The 17058-nt window shown below is 36.6% G+C and overlaps 2 protein-coding genes across 2 annotated transcripts; both read right to left on the bottom strand.

Annotated features, from left to right (window-relative positions):
* Nucleotides 1–322: 322 nt before the first annotated feature.
* On the bottom strand, nt 323–1753 carry LOC114353123 (uncharacterized; the record flags this gene model as incomplete). Its single annotated transcript, XM_028304957.1, has 3 exons — nt 1677–1753; nt 1020–1138; nt 323–478 (listed from the first exon to the last, which is right to left on the bottom strand). Coding segments are annotated over exons 1-3 (315 nt in total), but the record flags the coding sequence as incomplete, so codon positions are not given.
* Nucleotides 1754–3076: 1323 nt separating this feature from the next.
* On the bottom strand, nt 3077–10773 carry p27K (27 kDa glycoprotein). Its single transcript, XM_028304961.1, has 7 exons — nt 10626–10773; nt 9664–9773; nt 7079–7197; nt 5791–5954; nt 5171–5283; nt 3627–3788; nt 3077–3349 (listed from the first exon to the last, which is right to left on the bottom strand). The coding sequence occupies exons 1-7, from the start codon at nt 10660–10662 to the stop codon at nt 3341–3343; spliced, it is 714 nt and encodes a 237-aa protein (XP_028160762.1). The 5' UTR covers nt 10663–10773; the 3' UTR covers nt 3077–3340.
* Nucleotides 10774–17058: the final 6285 nt, after the last annotated feature.

Raw genomic sequence — 17058 nt, 5'->3', positions numbered from 1 at the left:
ATCCAATATTGTTGACTGCGTTCTGTTTGTCAAATACGATTTCATTAGTTTTAGGGCATACATGTTCAAGCTTTAAAAGTATTTAATGTATCACACAATCAAAAGCCTTAGAAAAGGCCGTTGAAACCACCGTCCGTACAATATACCTATAACATTTGGTGGGTGTAACACAAAGTTAGTGTTGAGTACTTAGGTAATTTTTTAAAACCTGAAAGATTCTGTCGTGCAATTTGATAATGAGACACAGATTACGATAACCTTATAAAAAGTATTTAATAAAAAATCCTAATAAATGATAAAGAATTATTATTATATAAAATACACTGAGGGGGGTGTTTCTAGTAGCCGACTTGCAGTGACTTAACTCAAATACGTCGTCAAACATTTCTTCGACGAAGCGAGGGCTTGGGGGCTCGGGGCATTTCTTTAATATGTCCACTACGCAGGTCTCTAGAGCTTCTATATGGGAGGATGCCTTCTGCAATCTATATATATAAAAATGAAACCCGTTTCGCGTTGTCACGGCATCACGTGTGAACGGCTGAACCGATTTCGATAATTCTTTTTTTTAAATGTTTGTGGAAGTCCAAAGATGGTTCTTACGGAAAAAAATATTAAGAAAATCTCTACGCTAAGGCGGTACGAAGTTCGCCGGGTCAGCTAGTATTATATAAAAAAATATTGATATGTTTCGTACATAAAATTACAAAGCAAGAAGGCGCTGGATGCAGGCCGCTACCAACCTATCATTATATGGAAATCATTGGGGGACGACTCGGGTTGAAATTAGAAGTATACTCAGGTATAGGTACATACCACGCCATTGGGGCAGAAAAGTGGCGACCACGGACCGGAAGACGTAACGTGGGCAGGCCCTCGACCAGGTGGACCGACGATCTGGTGAAGGTCGCGGGAAGAACCTGGATGCGGGTAGCGCAAGACCGGTCGTTATGGAAATCCGGGGAGGCCTTTGTCCAGCAGTAGACGTCATTTGGCTGAAACGAACGAACGATACATACCACGACATCGACTGTGTGTTCTTTGGCGCCAACCGGCTTGCATTGCAGGGTTAGGTTCAGGACCTGTTGGTCGAAGGGACTCGGATGGTTCAACGCTGATTCACATTCAACCGTCACACCTGAAGAATTGAAAAGATACACGGACATGATGACTTTTAGGATTTAATTTAATTTTTCTAATGAATGACGTATTTATTTTCAATTACAACTCATAAGTGCTTTTAAAAGATTCTTTCATGAATATTATCGAAATGTGGTTTTCTACATTAAGGCCCGATTCGACCAAACTTTTATCAGAGAATAATACTCCTGGTATAATTCAACCCCAAATGGGGTAAAAAAAACGGGATCCATGCTTACGAAGTCGCGTAGATGCAAGAACCCCAATTACTTTTTTAGTTGGTGTACTACTTAAAATAAATACTAGCATAGAATAAATACTGTAATTTACTTATCAAAGTCAATAACACCCGTATTCACAAACGATGCTTGCATCGCAAAATCGAACAAATCGAACGCACAGCGTTGAATAGAGCTCAGTGATTGGTTCGTGTGTCACCCTGTGCGTCCACGCGCACTGTGAGACCTCATAGTAAAGTTTGTACGGGCGTAAAAGCGCGGTAAATAATATTTACACGTGTATTCAAAGTTACGAACCTGCAATCGCCACGCAAACGGCAATTAATTTCAGCAACATTTTGTACCTGGGTGCCTACTTGTTGTTTCGCAATAAATTATTAACTGACCACTGTAGTTACTGTTTATGGAAATTTAATCAACGTTTGTTATCAAATTATCCGGCAAATATTCCTGTTAATGAGGAATAAACCTAACTAGCTACAGAAAATTCAAGGAAAAACCCACCTGTATAATTTTCTATAAAAGAACAATGGGACCTAAATATAGGTACATATTATTATAACGTATAACTCAAAGGTGACTGACTGACGGACATAGTGATCTATCAACGCACAGCCCAAACTACTGGACGGATCGGGCTGAAATTTGCAGGTAGATGTTAATGACGTAGGCGTCCGCTAAGAAAGGATTTTACGAAACTCCACCCCTAAGGAGGTAAAACGGGATCCACGCGTATGAAGAATTGTCGCAGTAGTGGCGGCGTAGCATGGCTTTGCTCCCGGGGCGATCCAGCAGTCGTGAAAGCAGCACCAACTGATAAGTCAAAAGTGTTGAGTGTTGCAAAAAAATCAAATTGTCATAGGGGTTGAGTTGTCGCAGGGGTTAAGCTGTCGTAATACCCCTTGAAGTTGATCAAAAGTGAGCTGTTTTAAAATAAAATTATAGTATTAGCATGGTCTATCATATTATTATGAGGTAGGTGGTATTAAAGTGCTACAGTTCTGAAGACGTTTTGTCCCATTGTTCTTACATTACAATTTGAATAAATAATTTTAAACTACTTTTTACAAATTACTCGTCCAAGTATTTTCTTGATAGTTGCAGTTGCAGCAATCTTCCAGTCTGACATAAAAATATTTTGAGACTTTCGTTATAGGTACCTATTTATCCTTGAAATTGATACCATTTCTTGCCGAATTTTCAGCTCAGTTGCTGCATTTGTTGGATTATTAGAGTACACACTCTGCTCTTAAGGTAACCACGCAAAAAGAAGAATGCTGGAGTGAAATCGGGGCTTCTTGGTGGCCAAGAGATGTCATCCCTATTCCCTGCGTGATAGGAGTTACTTTTTGTGTGAACATGTCTCTTACCCATCCAGGTGGATGCTCTATTAATTTGAAGTGTGATACGTATCCCCAAGCAACCAAGTGCTGCAGTTATACTCGTGATCCTTGCAGCTTTGGAATCAAAAAAACTTCTCAGAATGCCAGTATAGCGCTCTCAAAAATTATAATAAAGATTCCTTCAGCTTCACTTTAAATGCTTCATTTTCTACTTTAATGTTTTGAAAGCTAATAGACCGATGATTGAAATACTTAGTTAAAAAAATATTTGTGTAAAAATTAGTGATGCTACATTGTACACTATAGGGTTTTTCAACAAGAACTATGCTTTGTAAATCAAAATAAAACAATGAATATGAGTCAAATTTTTATTGTCTTAACAAAGTAAGGTTTAGCAATTTAGAAATAAAAATGACTTTTAAATCATTGTCATCAGAATAAATTGACCTTGCAATTGACCCGCCAACGAAATCACAGAATCACTGCCTTGAAGACGCGTTCCGGCCAGGAAATGATAAGGTTATTGAAATATGAAAATCAAACGCTATGATCTACTAATATTTATTTAGATATTTTAAGAATCTTTGGCAGCACTGGGTCAGGATTGATTGACCGCGATTAAATCGTCTGAAACAAAAATATTAAATAAATTATTACATATAACACTAGCTTTTGCCCGCGGCTTCGTGTGAAATTCAGTTAAGAATAATGTAGGTATAAACAATAATAATGTAAAGTTTCACCAAAATTAGTTCAGTATTTTTTGCGTGAAAGAGTAAGAAACATCCATACAAACTTTGGCTCTTATAATATTAGTAGGACTAGCAGGATTAACCACAGGCATCGAAACTGGAGTTGACTGGACCTACTAGGGATCTTTTAAGAAAAATGCTTAAACACGTACATTGTCCTGAATTTTTTTGTCCTCCTCAGGGAACTCGCAGTACGAGCCCTTGTAGACAGCTCTGAACAGCGAACGGACGAAGGCCGGGGTGGAGGCTTTTGGACAGGACTCCAGGACGTCCATCAAGCAGCTCGTGAACCCGTTAACGCTGACACACGCTTGCTGTGATAAGATAGACAAAAAGTGAAAATTAATAAAGAGTCTTCTAGTAACATGGCCTACTTTTAACTTGGTCCACGGGCCAAGTCACTGGATTGAATTTTTAAATATTTTATCTTCCAGTAACTGAGCCCACTTTCGTTAATAAATTAAAGATCAAAATCAACAAAAATCTACTCTAGAATCTTAGAACGGGCCCAGTGCTGGAAGAAAAAATATTTAAAAATTCAATCCAGTGACTTGGCCCGTGGACCAAGCTAAAAGTGGGCCATGTCACTGGAAAACTCTTACTTATATAGGAGTCAAACAACATTCATACCTACCACCTAGCTCTTAATTTTCAATATCTTTTTTAACTTAAACCTAAAATCTGCCTCAAGTAAAATAGAGAGGGTGCTCTCCTACAGTGCAAGTGGAGATTGCATATTGCACAGTTAAGTACTGATGTAAATTTAATTTTTTCCTGATGATATGCATTAACTTTACAAAATGCATGTCGCCATCATCATGCAATGGCTAGTTTTGAAATTTCTTAGCGATTAGAGTCACTTCTGGGTTCCCGCATTAGGCATTTAGTTCAAAATTTTCAGGTTATATTTTATAATGTAATGGTAAATATGTTACGGTTAATGTGATAAATTGAAAATTATGAATAATCGCCGGTTATAATTACCGACAGGCTTGGTAAAAGTGATAAATTAATCACATTTATCGGTGATTATTTCATAATGTAACCTTAATACTAACAAATACCATAAAAGAGAACACCGGCTCGTGTACAGCGCTCATGTACAGCCTCACATTTTGAACGTTTTGATATCATACCTATATTAATATTATTTGGCAAAATGAGTTTGGAATGTTTTTGCATAACATTACTTTGCCATAATGCCTATAACATATTGTTTTGATTTAAAGTGAAAAATAGGTTAAGGTGCGGCGGGGGTGGCCCTTGGGCCACCCCTAAGCCGCCTATTTAGTTTTATACACACATAAATGATCTTATATTAATAATCACATTTACCAACTCATGCGGTAATTATTCATAATAACCGGCGATTATTCATAATTTTCACATTTATCACTTTGACCGTAACAAATACACCATTAAGAGTAGGCGCACACCGTTGATTTTTCGTCGGCCGATAGTTAGGCCCGATTTTAATTTGTATGAAGAATCCGCCAAATTGAATCGGCGTAGTGTGCGCACTCCCATACATCCCCATACTGATCAACTGCCCGATTAAACTATCGGCCGACGAAAAATCAACGGTGTGCGTAGTTACTCTAAAAACTCAGTTGTGTAACAAAGTTAAAAAATGTTAATTGCAGAGTATCCTCAACCCTATTTACTACTTATATAATTCATTCTTTAGGGTACTTACTTCGGTGGTTAAAGTCTTGTAGTTAGAAAGTGTCTGGATTTGTCTCATACATCTATTCGTGAGCTGTAGGCGTTGATCCAACATGCATTGAAGGGCCCCGTCATTGATGAACTCTGGAATTAGCACGAGGGGGTTAACGGGACTGTGCAGTAGGTACAAATGATTTTTGTACGTTCGCTATTGAAATGTATGGTGACACCTTCTTGAGTCAGGATTATCTCAAATCTTTCTGGGTTTAGTTTTGTTTTGGAAATATCCAGGCGATATACTCGTACATATACATATAATCTTGGCGCCTGGTGAGACAGGTCGTTTTTGGGGTCCACTACGTATGTTCGAAAGCCGTTATAGCGACGAACGCTGAAATTTGAGTCCATAAGCTTCCGAGCCTATGAAGCAGTGGAAAAAAAATTTGCAACAGCGTTCGTCGCTACAACGGCTTTCGGACCTGGGGATCCGGTTGGTGATAGGCTAAATAGGTTAAACAAAAGAATAAGAAAAAGCAATGTTACAAAACCTGCCGGCACCCTGTGAGCTTTCCGATTTTATTTATTTATGCTTGAGCCTTCTTATGGGGCCCATACTTAGTAAGTCTAACAAAATGTATATTGTTTTCTTACCGCTAAAAGCCTTGGAGTCGTCTTTGCAGAACAGGTCGGTGGCTTCTACGAATCCCTGCTTGGTCTCATTAATTTTTGCTTGTATCTTTGAATCGCTGCAAAGCGAAACTGCGTCTATCCCAGTGTTGACGCACGAGAGGATTTCCGACTGCTTTTTGCATGTACTGGAAACAAACATTATTTTTACATTAAAGCCACATCTATCAGATAAACTTCAACTTAAGTCGATTTTGGACTATTTGAAAAATCGTTAAAACCGATCCTTTCTATGGTTATACATAATATTGGCATACTAATAATATGTCCCAACATTTCTTTCTCGGAAGACCAAAGTCGTGGTGTCCCTTACGTCCTCTGCATGATGCTGAGTGGATACCGTTTCGGTGACACGCACATTACTTTATTTAGTTTTAATTTTGTTTTTCTTGATGATTTTATGTCGCTGAATAAACAATTTGATTTGATTTCATTTTTATTTCAATGATTTCCAGATTAGCCAGTTAGAAGAAGACTTGCATCCAACGGCTTTCTACAACTTTAACGGAAGCCTTCGAAGCCGAGGACCTTCCGGAAGGTCGGCCGACGCCACGCCACTTTGAACCGTGTTAATTTTGGCAGTTATATATTTATTCGATTCTAGAATAGAAACTATTTCTAATAATTCTATAGATTCCCAATTGAAAGATACAGGAATTCTAAAAAGTGCTTTAATTTGTATCACTTGATATGATTGTGTATACAGGGTGTTAATTTCAATCCTCGCCATATTTAGGGAGTTGATAAGTAGCTTATTCTGATCAAGATTGTGTATACAGGGTGTTATTTTCAATCCTCGCCATATTTAGGGAGTTGATAAGTAGCTTATTCTGATCACGACTCTGTAAAAAAATTACTTGGAAAAAAAATTAAAACGAACTTTAACTTTAGTTAATCAAAGAAAAATACCTATTTACACTACCTACTTTACGTGGCTTCCTTCAGTAGGTATCCGACATGATAAAATAGCGATCCGCGTAGCTCGATGGTGCCGCAGTGTAAACGTATTACAGTATTGCGACTTTGCGAGCCACAGTACAGTTGATGATGAATATATTCTCTAAAAATTCCACTTTTGTTTGTAATTTTTTTTTGGTGGATATAGAGTTTATATAAGTCATGATAGATCACCTAAATAGATTGGCGAGGATTGAAATCGACACCCTGTATATGTATCACTAAATTTGATATGATTGTGTGTATTAGAAAGTGTTGTGAAGCTGTGGAGTTTACCTATATTGTATGTACTTACTTTTTTACAAAAGTCAGAATTGCACCAAACATATCCATACCCTGTTTTTCTAGGGTTGGCCCCATACTTTCCATGTCTACTAAGCCGTTAAAGCAGTCCGCAAACGTCAAAATTCCACGCTGAAAAAAGAAGATAATAATACAATTATTATAAGCTAAAAGGTTAATAAAAACTGTAACCCAACTAAATAATCATTTCGTTCTACTAGTCCGACTCGGAAAGTGTGCGTTCAGCTTAAAATGTAGCCTATGTTACTTGGGCCATAGTAATAAATAACGAATCGATTGACTCTCTGATTAATTTCGTTGCGGAATGACAGTTTAACTTTCCCTTTCGTTCGTTCGTTCGTTTCAGCCAAATGACGTCCACTACTGGACAAAGGCCTCCCCCAAGGTTTTCCATAATGAACGGTCCTGCGCTGCCCGCATCCAGGCTCTTCCCGCAACCTTTACCAGATCGTCGGTCCACCTAGTAGGAGGCCTGCCCACGCTACGTCTTCCAGCCCGTGGTCGCCACTCGAGAACTTTCCTGCCCCAACGGCCATCGTCTCTACGAGCTATGTGCCCCGCCCACTGCCACTTGATTTTTGCAATTCTGCGAGCTATGTCGGTTACTTTGGTTCTCCTGCGCATCTCCTCTTTTCTGATTCGATCACGCAGAGAAACTCCGAGCATAGTCCTTGGGTGACCTTGAGCCTTCTTATGAGGCCCACAGTAAGCGACCACGTCTCAGTTCCGTATACCATCACTGGCAACACACATTGGTCAAATACTTTGGCTTGAGACACTGCGGTATTTCGGACGTGAGTATATGGCGAAGCTTCCCGAACGCTGCCCCTCCGAGTTGGATTCGACGATTGACTTCTTTCTCGAAGTTGGACCTACCTAACTGAACTGTTTGTCCCAGGTATACATAATTGTCAACAACTTCGAGTGTAGAGTCTCCAACCTTCAGAGAGGAGCGGGTGCAACACGGACATTAGACATGATTTTTGTCTTGTCCATGTTCATTCTGAGACCCACTTGTTGAGAGGCTCTACTGAGGCCATCGAGCATTGTGCCTAGATCTTCGAAGGTCTCAGCCATGACTACGATATCGTCCGCGAATTGAAGGTGGGTGATGTACTCGCCGTTGATATTTATGCCAAATCCGCTCCAGTCCAGAAGCTTGAAGAACTTGAGCTTGAACTTTCCCCTACCTAGGACAAACTTGACCTTCACTGGTTGGGTCAAGCTGTACTGGCTACACAGAAGTTGCAGTGGGAACGAGAGGTGGTAATAATAGATACTGACAGTCTCTTTTTATAAACGAGTCGATCTATGTCCTACATAAAGAGGATAGAGATCAATCTCAGACTGACCTCTTTATCTAATACTGTTTAACTTATTTACTTATGATTTATTTTGATAGTTTTCCTGTTTCTCTGTACGTTGCTCAAGTTCGATTCAAGCTATCAACAATCTTTGTCCGAGTTTGAAGAAAGTTTTGGGTAACTTTTTACTTTACCCAATGGATAAGTTAATAAGTACGAGACTAATATTTCTATTGGGATATTTTAACTTAATTAAACATAACTAAAGATGCCACAGTGTTAAGCATTTAATATAATATGGACTATTTGTAATAAAAACTAAAACATAAATTGAAATTTCAATGCATTGTTATTTAAATTATGATAGAGACGTTTTCCTCTTACATTGAAAACAATTATTTACCTGGTGTAATCAGCAGGTAGCTACGCAATTTAATACATATAATGTATATTTAACATTTAATTTGAGAATTTATTATGCGATAATAATGAGTAATACTTGACTATTGATAAATAAGGAAAACTAGAGCTAATTAAAATAGGTATTATGTGTAACTATGTGTGTACTAATTGCGAATTGCGAACATTTAATATCAAGAGATCATTAAATTTAGTTTTTCTTACTAACCTAGCATATACCTAATGGTACATATTATGTGCTTCATTCAATGTGTCATTCAATCATGCATTATTTACGTACTCTTATCTATAAACATCGTTATCTATTTAGATGTAAAATATATGACTATTTTAAAAAATATACCTGAAAAAATGACTTTAATTAAACTTTTTCGATTTTGAAATAAAAATTGCGCCACGTTGAAAAGCCAGAGTGGGTAGGTAGGTATCTTTATTGAAACGTTATGGTGTAACCATGGTCGAGCTAATGGTAGAGTTTTGCACTTAGTTTCTTATTAAAAGTTGCTAATTTTCATGTAAGTACAACCTATAAGGACCCACCAGTGAAGTTCAAGATTTTTCAAGAAAGTAAAAATTTTTTTGGACCTGCAATGAAATAATTCAGAAGAACCGACTTGAGGAATTCGAAGTTATCGACTGTGCATAGCGTGACACGTGGTTGGGTGGTGATTTTGGTGGAGTAAATCGCGGGAAAAAAGACTGCCATCCTTTTCAAAGAAAAAAGACTGTCTATATGTCGTAAAGCTTCGGCTAAACCAACGCGTGCATCTCGCGTGATCACTGCACGTGGATAGATCGCCGCGAGAAATGACCTTAAGCCACCTATTCTGTGGTTTGGCCTTAAGCCACCTACCTCCGCTTCATCCACGCGGTCCTCCGCTCCGGCTTTCTGGCACATCTGCTCCAAGGCTTCGCGAAGGCGCGCCCGATCGTAGCGCACGTTGACACGTGCGGACGCCAATCCTGAAACACAGAATAAATTCATCAACATCATCATAATCATATTTTCAGCCACAGGACGTCTACTGCTAAACATATAGGCCTCCCACAATGATTTCCATATTAACCGGTTGGTAGCGGCCTGCATCCAGCGCCTTCCTGCTACCTTTATGATGTCGTCGGTCCACGTTATGGGTCCCACGCTGCGTTGGTACTTGCCCTCCACTCCAGAACCTTGCTGCCCTATCGACCGTTAGATCTGCGTACTATGTGTCTATTGCCACTTCAGCTTGCCAATCCGTCAGGCTATGTCAGCGACTTTAGTTCGTTTACAGATCTCCTCATTTCTAATTCATTATCTACTACAAGATACATTATCTACAAACTTTTGCACGCGGCTTTGTTCGCATGGATTTTCAGTCACAGAATACTTTATTATGCCCACAGATTGTGCCTCTGTTTCCCTTTAAAAATTGGGGTAAACACTAAACAGGTTTTGATGCGTGCAAGCGTGAAAAGGAAAAAGATATTAATGTCCAAAATGACGTTGTACAGGTAGCTTACAGACATCTCTCAGTAGGCAGAGAATACAGGCGGTCCATACATTTGCACAGTCTGAATATATTGACATAAGTTACATAGTTATGTAACATACATTAATATAGTAAACATAAGTATGCTTATTGTTTAAGTGTAAGGTTAATTAATGTTTTGTCAGTATTAAAAAGTAAAATCGCAATAAGTAGCTGATAAAAAATAAATCAATTATTTACTGGCGACGATTTAATGGCGATTTTTTAATTACATTTCTGCTACTTCTGTACCGTACCGGAAAATAACTAAATTATTATTTTTATAATATTATTATTAACTTACCAAAGATCACAAAAGCAGCAAGAAGTTTAAGCATCATTTTGATTTACTAGTCCAAACACGTCTTAAACACAGACTGACCGTAAGTTTGTGATACGTGTTGCTCTTTATACCCTATTTGGTGATAACGACGTACTCACCCATGACACATTAAATATATTATGTATTAGTTACCTATGAGAACATTAAAGCTATTATCAAAAGTTTAGGTCATTTGTTTGTTACTTCTGTTTATTTATGTTTGTAAGAAATAACTGGAACTGCGCGATTCTTGATTTTTCATTTTGCAGTCAATAAACAGGGTGTTTGTGAATGGTATGCATTTAAAGCCGACACTAGCCTACTCGTATATGTTAACATTATGCATATAAATGGTATAGTGAAGCCAGGATATTATCATTTTAACACCCTGTAAGTTAACTAGCTGTGCTCGCGACTTCGTACGCGTGAAAATAGTTTTTTTTTTTCAATATTTTTCATTTTTGTTCTGCTCCTATTGGTCGTAGCGTGATGGTATAATATAATGGGCTTCTTCGATAAATGGGCTATCCATTATCCAACACAAAAATTATTTTCCAAAGGTTTCGAACCCGCGTTCCTCGGGTGTCGAGTCGGCCAGTCCTAGCCCTTCAACCCTTCGGCTATCGTGGCTTCAAAGATGGTGATTAGGTGTAAGAAACATAACATAATTCTTAACAGGATGACCAGAGAATTTATGTTCAAAGCTAATAAAAAAGAAACACACTAGAATTGAGAACCTCCTCCTTTTTTGAAGTCGGACTTCAAAAAAGATAGCTTATATCAACCAATATAAATAAATCATATCCAGCTTAATACGTCATACTCGTTTTCCGAGTTATAGTATAAATAAATTGAGTGTAAATAGTGGTTATCGGTGACCTGAACCTCGCGATAAATCAAACCTTCATCTACGAGAACTAATTACAATGTTTACATCCACGTTATTGTGTAAAATATTTGAAGTAGGTATTAAATTATTGATGTAGTATTTGGTAGGAACTGTAAAGATTTTCTTCGCATAATATCTTTCGTAATAAAATATGACGGTGATAGGTAAGTATTATACAAGAAAGAAAACACTATGTTTAGTTCATAATAATTTTATTAGAACATTATTTTATCATAGTTACTTAGTGGCAATTTAAGAACTTTTACATGCTCGTCAATTATAAACCTTCGACATATGTAATTAATAGATGTATAAATATATATAACATAACTACTTTCTTACAAGTTTACATTAACTTTAGCCTAAACATTTTAGGCGAACGCTTCAAAAGGAAGCTGCAAAACGAATAAACATCAAGTAGGTACTTACATGGGCGTACCCAGGGGTAGGGGGGCAGGAGAGTTCAGCTGCCCCCCTGAAAATCACTTTGATTGAAGGAACTAAGTCAAACAATCTGACCTAAAAAATCTGACTTTCCCCCCCTAGGCCAGAAGCTACGTATGACTTGCCCCCCTCCTAGGCCAGAAGCTAGGTATGACTTGCCCCCCCTATGGCAGAAGCTGGGTACGCCCATGCCGGTTCATGGGGACTTATTTTCTGAAGTAGAGATCGATATGAATGTAAGGTAGTCAAAAACAAAAATAATGTAGTTAATTGTAAGTGTATTGTCGATGATACTCAATAAAAAATTTTTCTTTCTTTCTTTAATTTGTTTAATAAAAACTCGGGATATTAGTGAAAATATTGTTAGATAGTTAAACCGGCAACATATCTTATTTTTCGCGCCATTATTCAAAACTAGCAAATCACATTTCAGAAAACAATACCTGCTTGCTTATATCGTATCGATCCCTTGTTTAAAAAATAAAACGTTTGATATGCAAAAAATTTAGAAAAACGACATGTGCCATTTTTCGAAATCCTTTGATATGATTTTAAGTATTCCACTAGCTTTTTGGTGACTTATTCACAATTATGTAAAATGTATTTCAAGGTTTGTTACAAAAAATGTGAAATATAGGTACTTAACTTTAAAAAAAATACACGGTTAATGAGAGTTAAATTAAACAGAAATGACTAGACTTACGTATAAACATTTGATTTGTTTCTTTATCTGTAAGTTTAGACAATACATCCACACTGAAAAATGCAGCGCACTAATTACAGTATTTAATCAATTTAACCTATGCTCGGTCACTTAACTACATGTACACCGAAGTAATAAAGATACAGAAGTACTTTTTAACCATTTCTAAGCCACCAGAAATTCTCCACTTGAAAATAGTTCTTCTACAGGGTCGGACTGGGCCGGAAGGGCCCGGGTGGCTGATAGCAATCCCGAGGCCCGAGACTAGATCATGGTGATGGGATACTATCGAAAAATACTGAGATACACAAATTGAGATAAACAAACTGTAAAAAAATTATTACAATACTAAAATAAAGTAAAATAATAAGTAGGTATTTACTAATAACAAATAATAATATAAAGCTAGCCAATCAACATTTTTTTTAAAACAGGAGAACTTTCAGCTAAGCTGTTAATGACTCGATCGTAAAAGCTGCTGTTTTTGTAATCCTTGATTAGATCCGATTCTGTATTTAATACAGTGTGAGTTACGATAAAGTGCACATATGAAATTAGGTGAAACTAGATCTATTTTTATCGACAAAAAACAGGTCAAAATTTTTTTGAGATTTTTTAAATAAATTTAAGTATTTTTTTTTCTTCCAATTACTTACCTATTGTAAAGAAAACGTAATAACCACAGTATATATAGGGTCCTTCTAAATCAGCTACGTTCCGTTTAATGGGAGCATGTATACGTCACACTGAATACGTTCCCAAAGTTTGAGCCAAAAATTCAGGCTAGTTTCCGAGATAATTAAGGAAACAACTTCATTTCTTATCAACCCAATACAACACCCTGTTCAGCTGATTCACTACTACACTGACAAAAATCCGCACGCACACGAGCTTACGTAATGGCCGCCATTGCGCTTGTGCTGCCGTTGGGCCACTGGCCGCGAACACAAGAGTGCCGCCTGACGACGGACCGGGCGCCACACAAGCTATTCTAGGGCTACTACTAGTTATTTAAGGAATTAAATTAAGCAGAAAATTAAAGTTTATTTATTTTTGGTAACATAAAAAAATCTTATGTGGTAAGTACTTATTTAGTGGCCTTAATGGAATGATGTTTATTCAAAAGTTCGTTAAAATACTTTTGCGCTTGTAAAAATCTTTTATTTCAAACGTAGCAACGAAACGAAGCAAAAAAGTTAGTTGCCGAAATCAATGACTTATTTTTATGCCATACACAAATGGGATAGTTACCATGACTATGAAATTTAGAATTACGGTTATTATTACGATAAAGCAGGCACATTTTTCATGTTAATTTTAATCGCTTAATATCCCCTTAGCAAATTAAATAAAAATGTGATTCGTAATTGACTCGATCATAGCAGAAACTAAACGCTATCGAATTATCTACCTGTGATTATTCGCAGTCTTTAGTATTCCGAAGTAAATAAGTAAATAATTGTTCCCAACTATCAATTTTAAACTGAAATAATAATCATTAAAATCATCGTAGAAACAAAAAAAAATTATAAAAGTAAATAATGATAGTTTTATTATTATTAAGATTAGAAAGAATTTTGGAGTTGACATCCTTATTTATGCGTGGCGGAGTCGGTGGTATCAAAGACAGCCGTCCCTCACAATAGCCGACCGCGCTAGTGTTGTAAGAACCTCGAGTCTTTAATTAAAGTCTTTATTTTGAGACTTGAGTTTATTTTTAAGACTAGGACTCGTTAGTCACATGAATAAGGGAATAATTGAGTCTTCCGAGTCCTTTCGAGTATTTTAAGTTCTTTGAGCTAGACTGAATCATGACATGAACTTGAGTTGGTGTATACTAATAGGCAATAATGAGTGATTTCATATCATCATCCGTATGTTATATCCTAATTGAAAATAAAATAAATCGCACAATACAAATGTAATATCAATAAAATTGCATTAAACGCAAATAATCGAATCAGAAGTATCCATCTAAAGACTGACGATTTTCGTAATCAAAAAGTTAAAACGGTCCAATAAAATAATAAACACACAGTCTTAATTCATAGCTATTTTATTTTCTTCAAACTTTTAATAAGTAAGATTCCAAGACTCGAGTGTCGTATCGTACAACACTAGCCGGCGCGCAGCAAACGAACTTTTAGACACGTGCCGCCGCCTTTAGACACGTGCCGCCGGCCGCCGGCTAGCGCAATGTACACTCACCAAAATAAAATTAAGAAATGCAACAAACTTTTTTTTACTATTCAAATTAAAATTGTGTTTATTGTTAAATCACAGGTACATAAGATAGGTCATAAATAAATACCAAGTTGGAACGGAAATGATTCGGAAATTTTATTTAACTAATTAGGTACCTACCTACCTCATCTACTTTTCTATTGTAATAGAAATGATGACATTAACGATTAATTTAAGAATGGACTTTGATTTAGGATAAATGGAATATCAATACAAACAAATTGAAGAGTTTTATTTGCTTCAATAGTCTAATTTAATGTTTCTAAATAATTGACTAGGCCATTGAATTACCTTCACAAAACAATAAGTTCGATTAATTTTTAATTATTATCTGTTATAGGATATTTTACCATGAAATACTCAACACCACAATTTAGATTCGAATCAATTGAAATCGAAAGCAAGCAGATAAAATAATAAACAAATAAGTTTCTTTTTTGTCGTCGACTGTACGCTTATGCCAACTTTTCGGCTCTTGCTTTGGCGGCGTCGGCGTCTTTGTGTCAACAAAAGGCATGCGGCTTGTCGGCATTTGTCGGCGCGTGCGCTTTGATTTAATTCAGTTTTTGATTAGCTTTCTTGTGTGAAGGTGCGTTTTGTAGTGCTCGTGAAGTGAAATATGACGCACAGATGCACAAATGCAAATAAATTTACTAAGACGCGCCTTAAAAATCATGGCGTTTGCTGATTGATTTTTCGATGGTATCGTGAGTCCGTTTTACTGTGATTAACATAAGATAATAAGGATAGACAACGATATGAGAGTAGGCCTGCAACATTAAAGTGATAGCTCGCCCAATCAGTCGATCAGCTAATCGGCTATCAGCTGTGACGACTGCTGTGAGTTGTTATGACGTGAGTGTAAACAACAAAAAAGTGTGCAGTGGTAGTGAGCGTTGTGTGTGTTGTGTCTCGTGTTCCTGTGCAGAATGAATACACTACAGCTTTGTTGTGTGAGTAAAAAATACAGCATGTTCCACTAAGTAAGACGAAATGAATTTTTATTTTTGTTAGAAAATGTAACTTTGTAAAATCATTATAAAACACATACTCAAATTTGGTGAACTTGTTCAGTGTACCGTATAGATGCCCCCATTAAAAGGAATGTAGCTAGTTTAGAAGGACCCTGTATATGAACTAAAGCAGTACGGAAGCTTAGCCCTTTCGGCGAGTTAAATACCTACACTTCAACTGAGTGTTAGGGTTGGCACTCTTAATAAATTTATAAAATAATTAGGTTCTTACTTACTTATTTATTAAATCGTTTATTAAGGTTTTTTAATTATCAAATACCTAATGGAATAAATTAATTGACAAAGTAGTTAACAAAAAAATAAATCGTTAATAAATTAGGTACCTACTATAATGATCGAATACCTACATAATCGAATAAATTGATTAAGTATTATTAGAGGCCGGTAGAAGGTCTATTCTCATAAATAAAATACCGGATATTTACTTTCACATACCTATTGCCTCATTTTAAATACAGTTCATCACTTAGCACAAAAGCTTGCGGAGCAAATTACCTACTTTATCAAATAGAACACATAAATTGTTAAAAAGCGTAATTACGTAATTAAGAAGAATAATTCTGAATTATTACGAAGTTTAAAAAATGAAAGTTCTGGTTTTGAAGATGCCGAGTTCAAGTATCCGTATACTAAGCAATACACTCGTGGCATGTTTTTAAAAATACAGCGGACAGCGCATGCAATAAAATTAAATTATTATAAAAACACAACGCGCGCGACACTCGCGGCGGATGGACTGCGAGGTTCGCTTAGAGCTCGTGTAAAGCGTGCGTCTGTGTGCGTGAGTCTGATTTTGAGCGTTTGTATGAAGCTTCCGTACTGTTTTAATTTATCTACTGTGTAATAACTCTTAAACTAAGAGGTATGTCCTGTAAAAACAGTAATAATGCTAAATAACAGACGATACTAAAAAAATACATAAAATACTCAGAAAATGCCAACAAATAATAAAAAATGATACTTTTTGAAAAAAATCTGCTTTTAAATTCGTGTATTTTTGGTTATTTGATCAATTTCTCCAAAAAAAGCCCCTATAACAGGTGGTTTTTATTACTTTGCATTATTCTCTATCGTATTACCTTTGTAAAACCAAAAATCGCA

The sequence above is a fragment of the Ostrinia furnacalis genome, unplaced genomic scaffold (assembly GCF_004193835.3).
Source record: "Ostrinia furnacalis isolate ACB-3 unplaced genomic scaffold, ASM419383v2 OfSCF1627, whole genome shotgun sequence".
Lineage (NCBI taxonomy): Eukaryota > Metazoa > Arthropoda > Insecta > Lepidoptera > Crambidae > Ostrinia > Ostrinia furnacalis.
The sequence above is the reverse complement of the archived record's forward strand: the minus strand, read 5'-3'. Positions and strand labels throughout refer to the sequence as shown.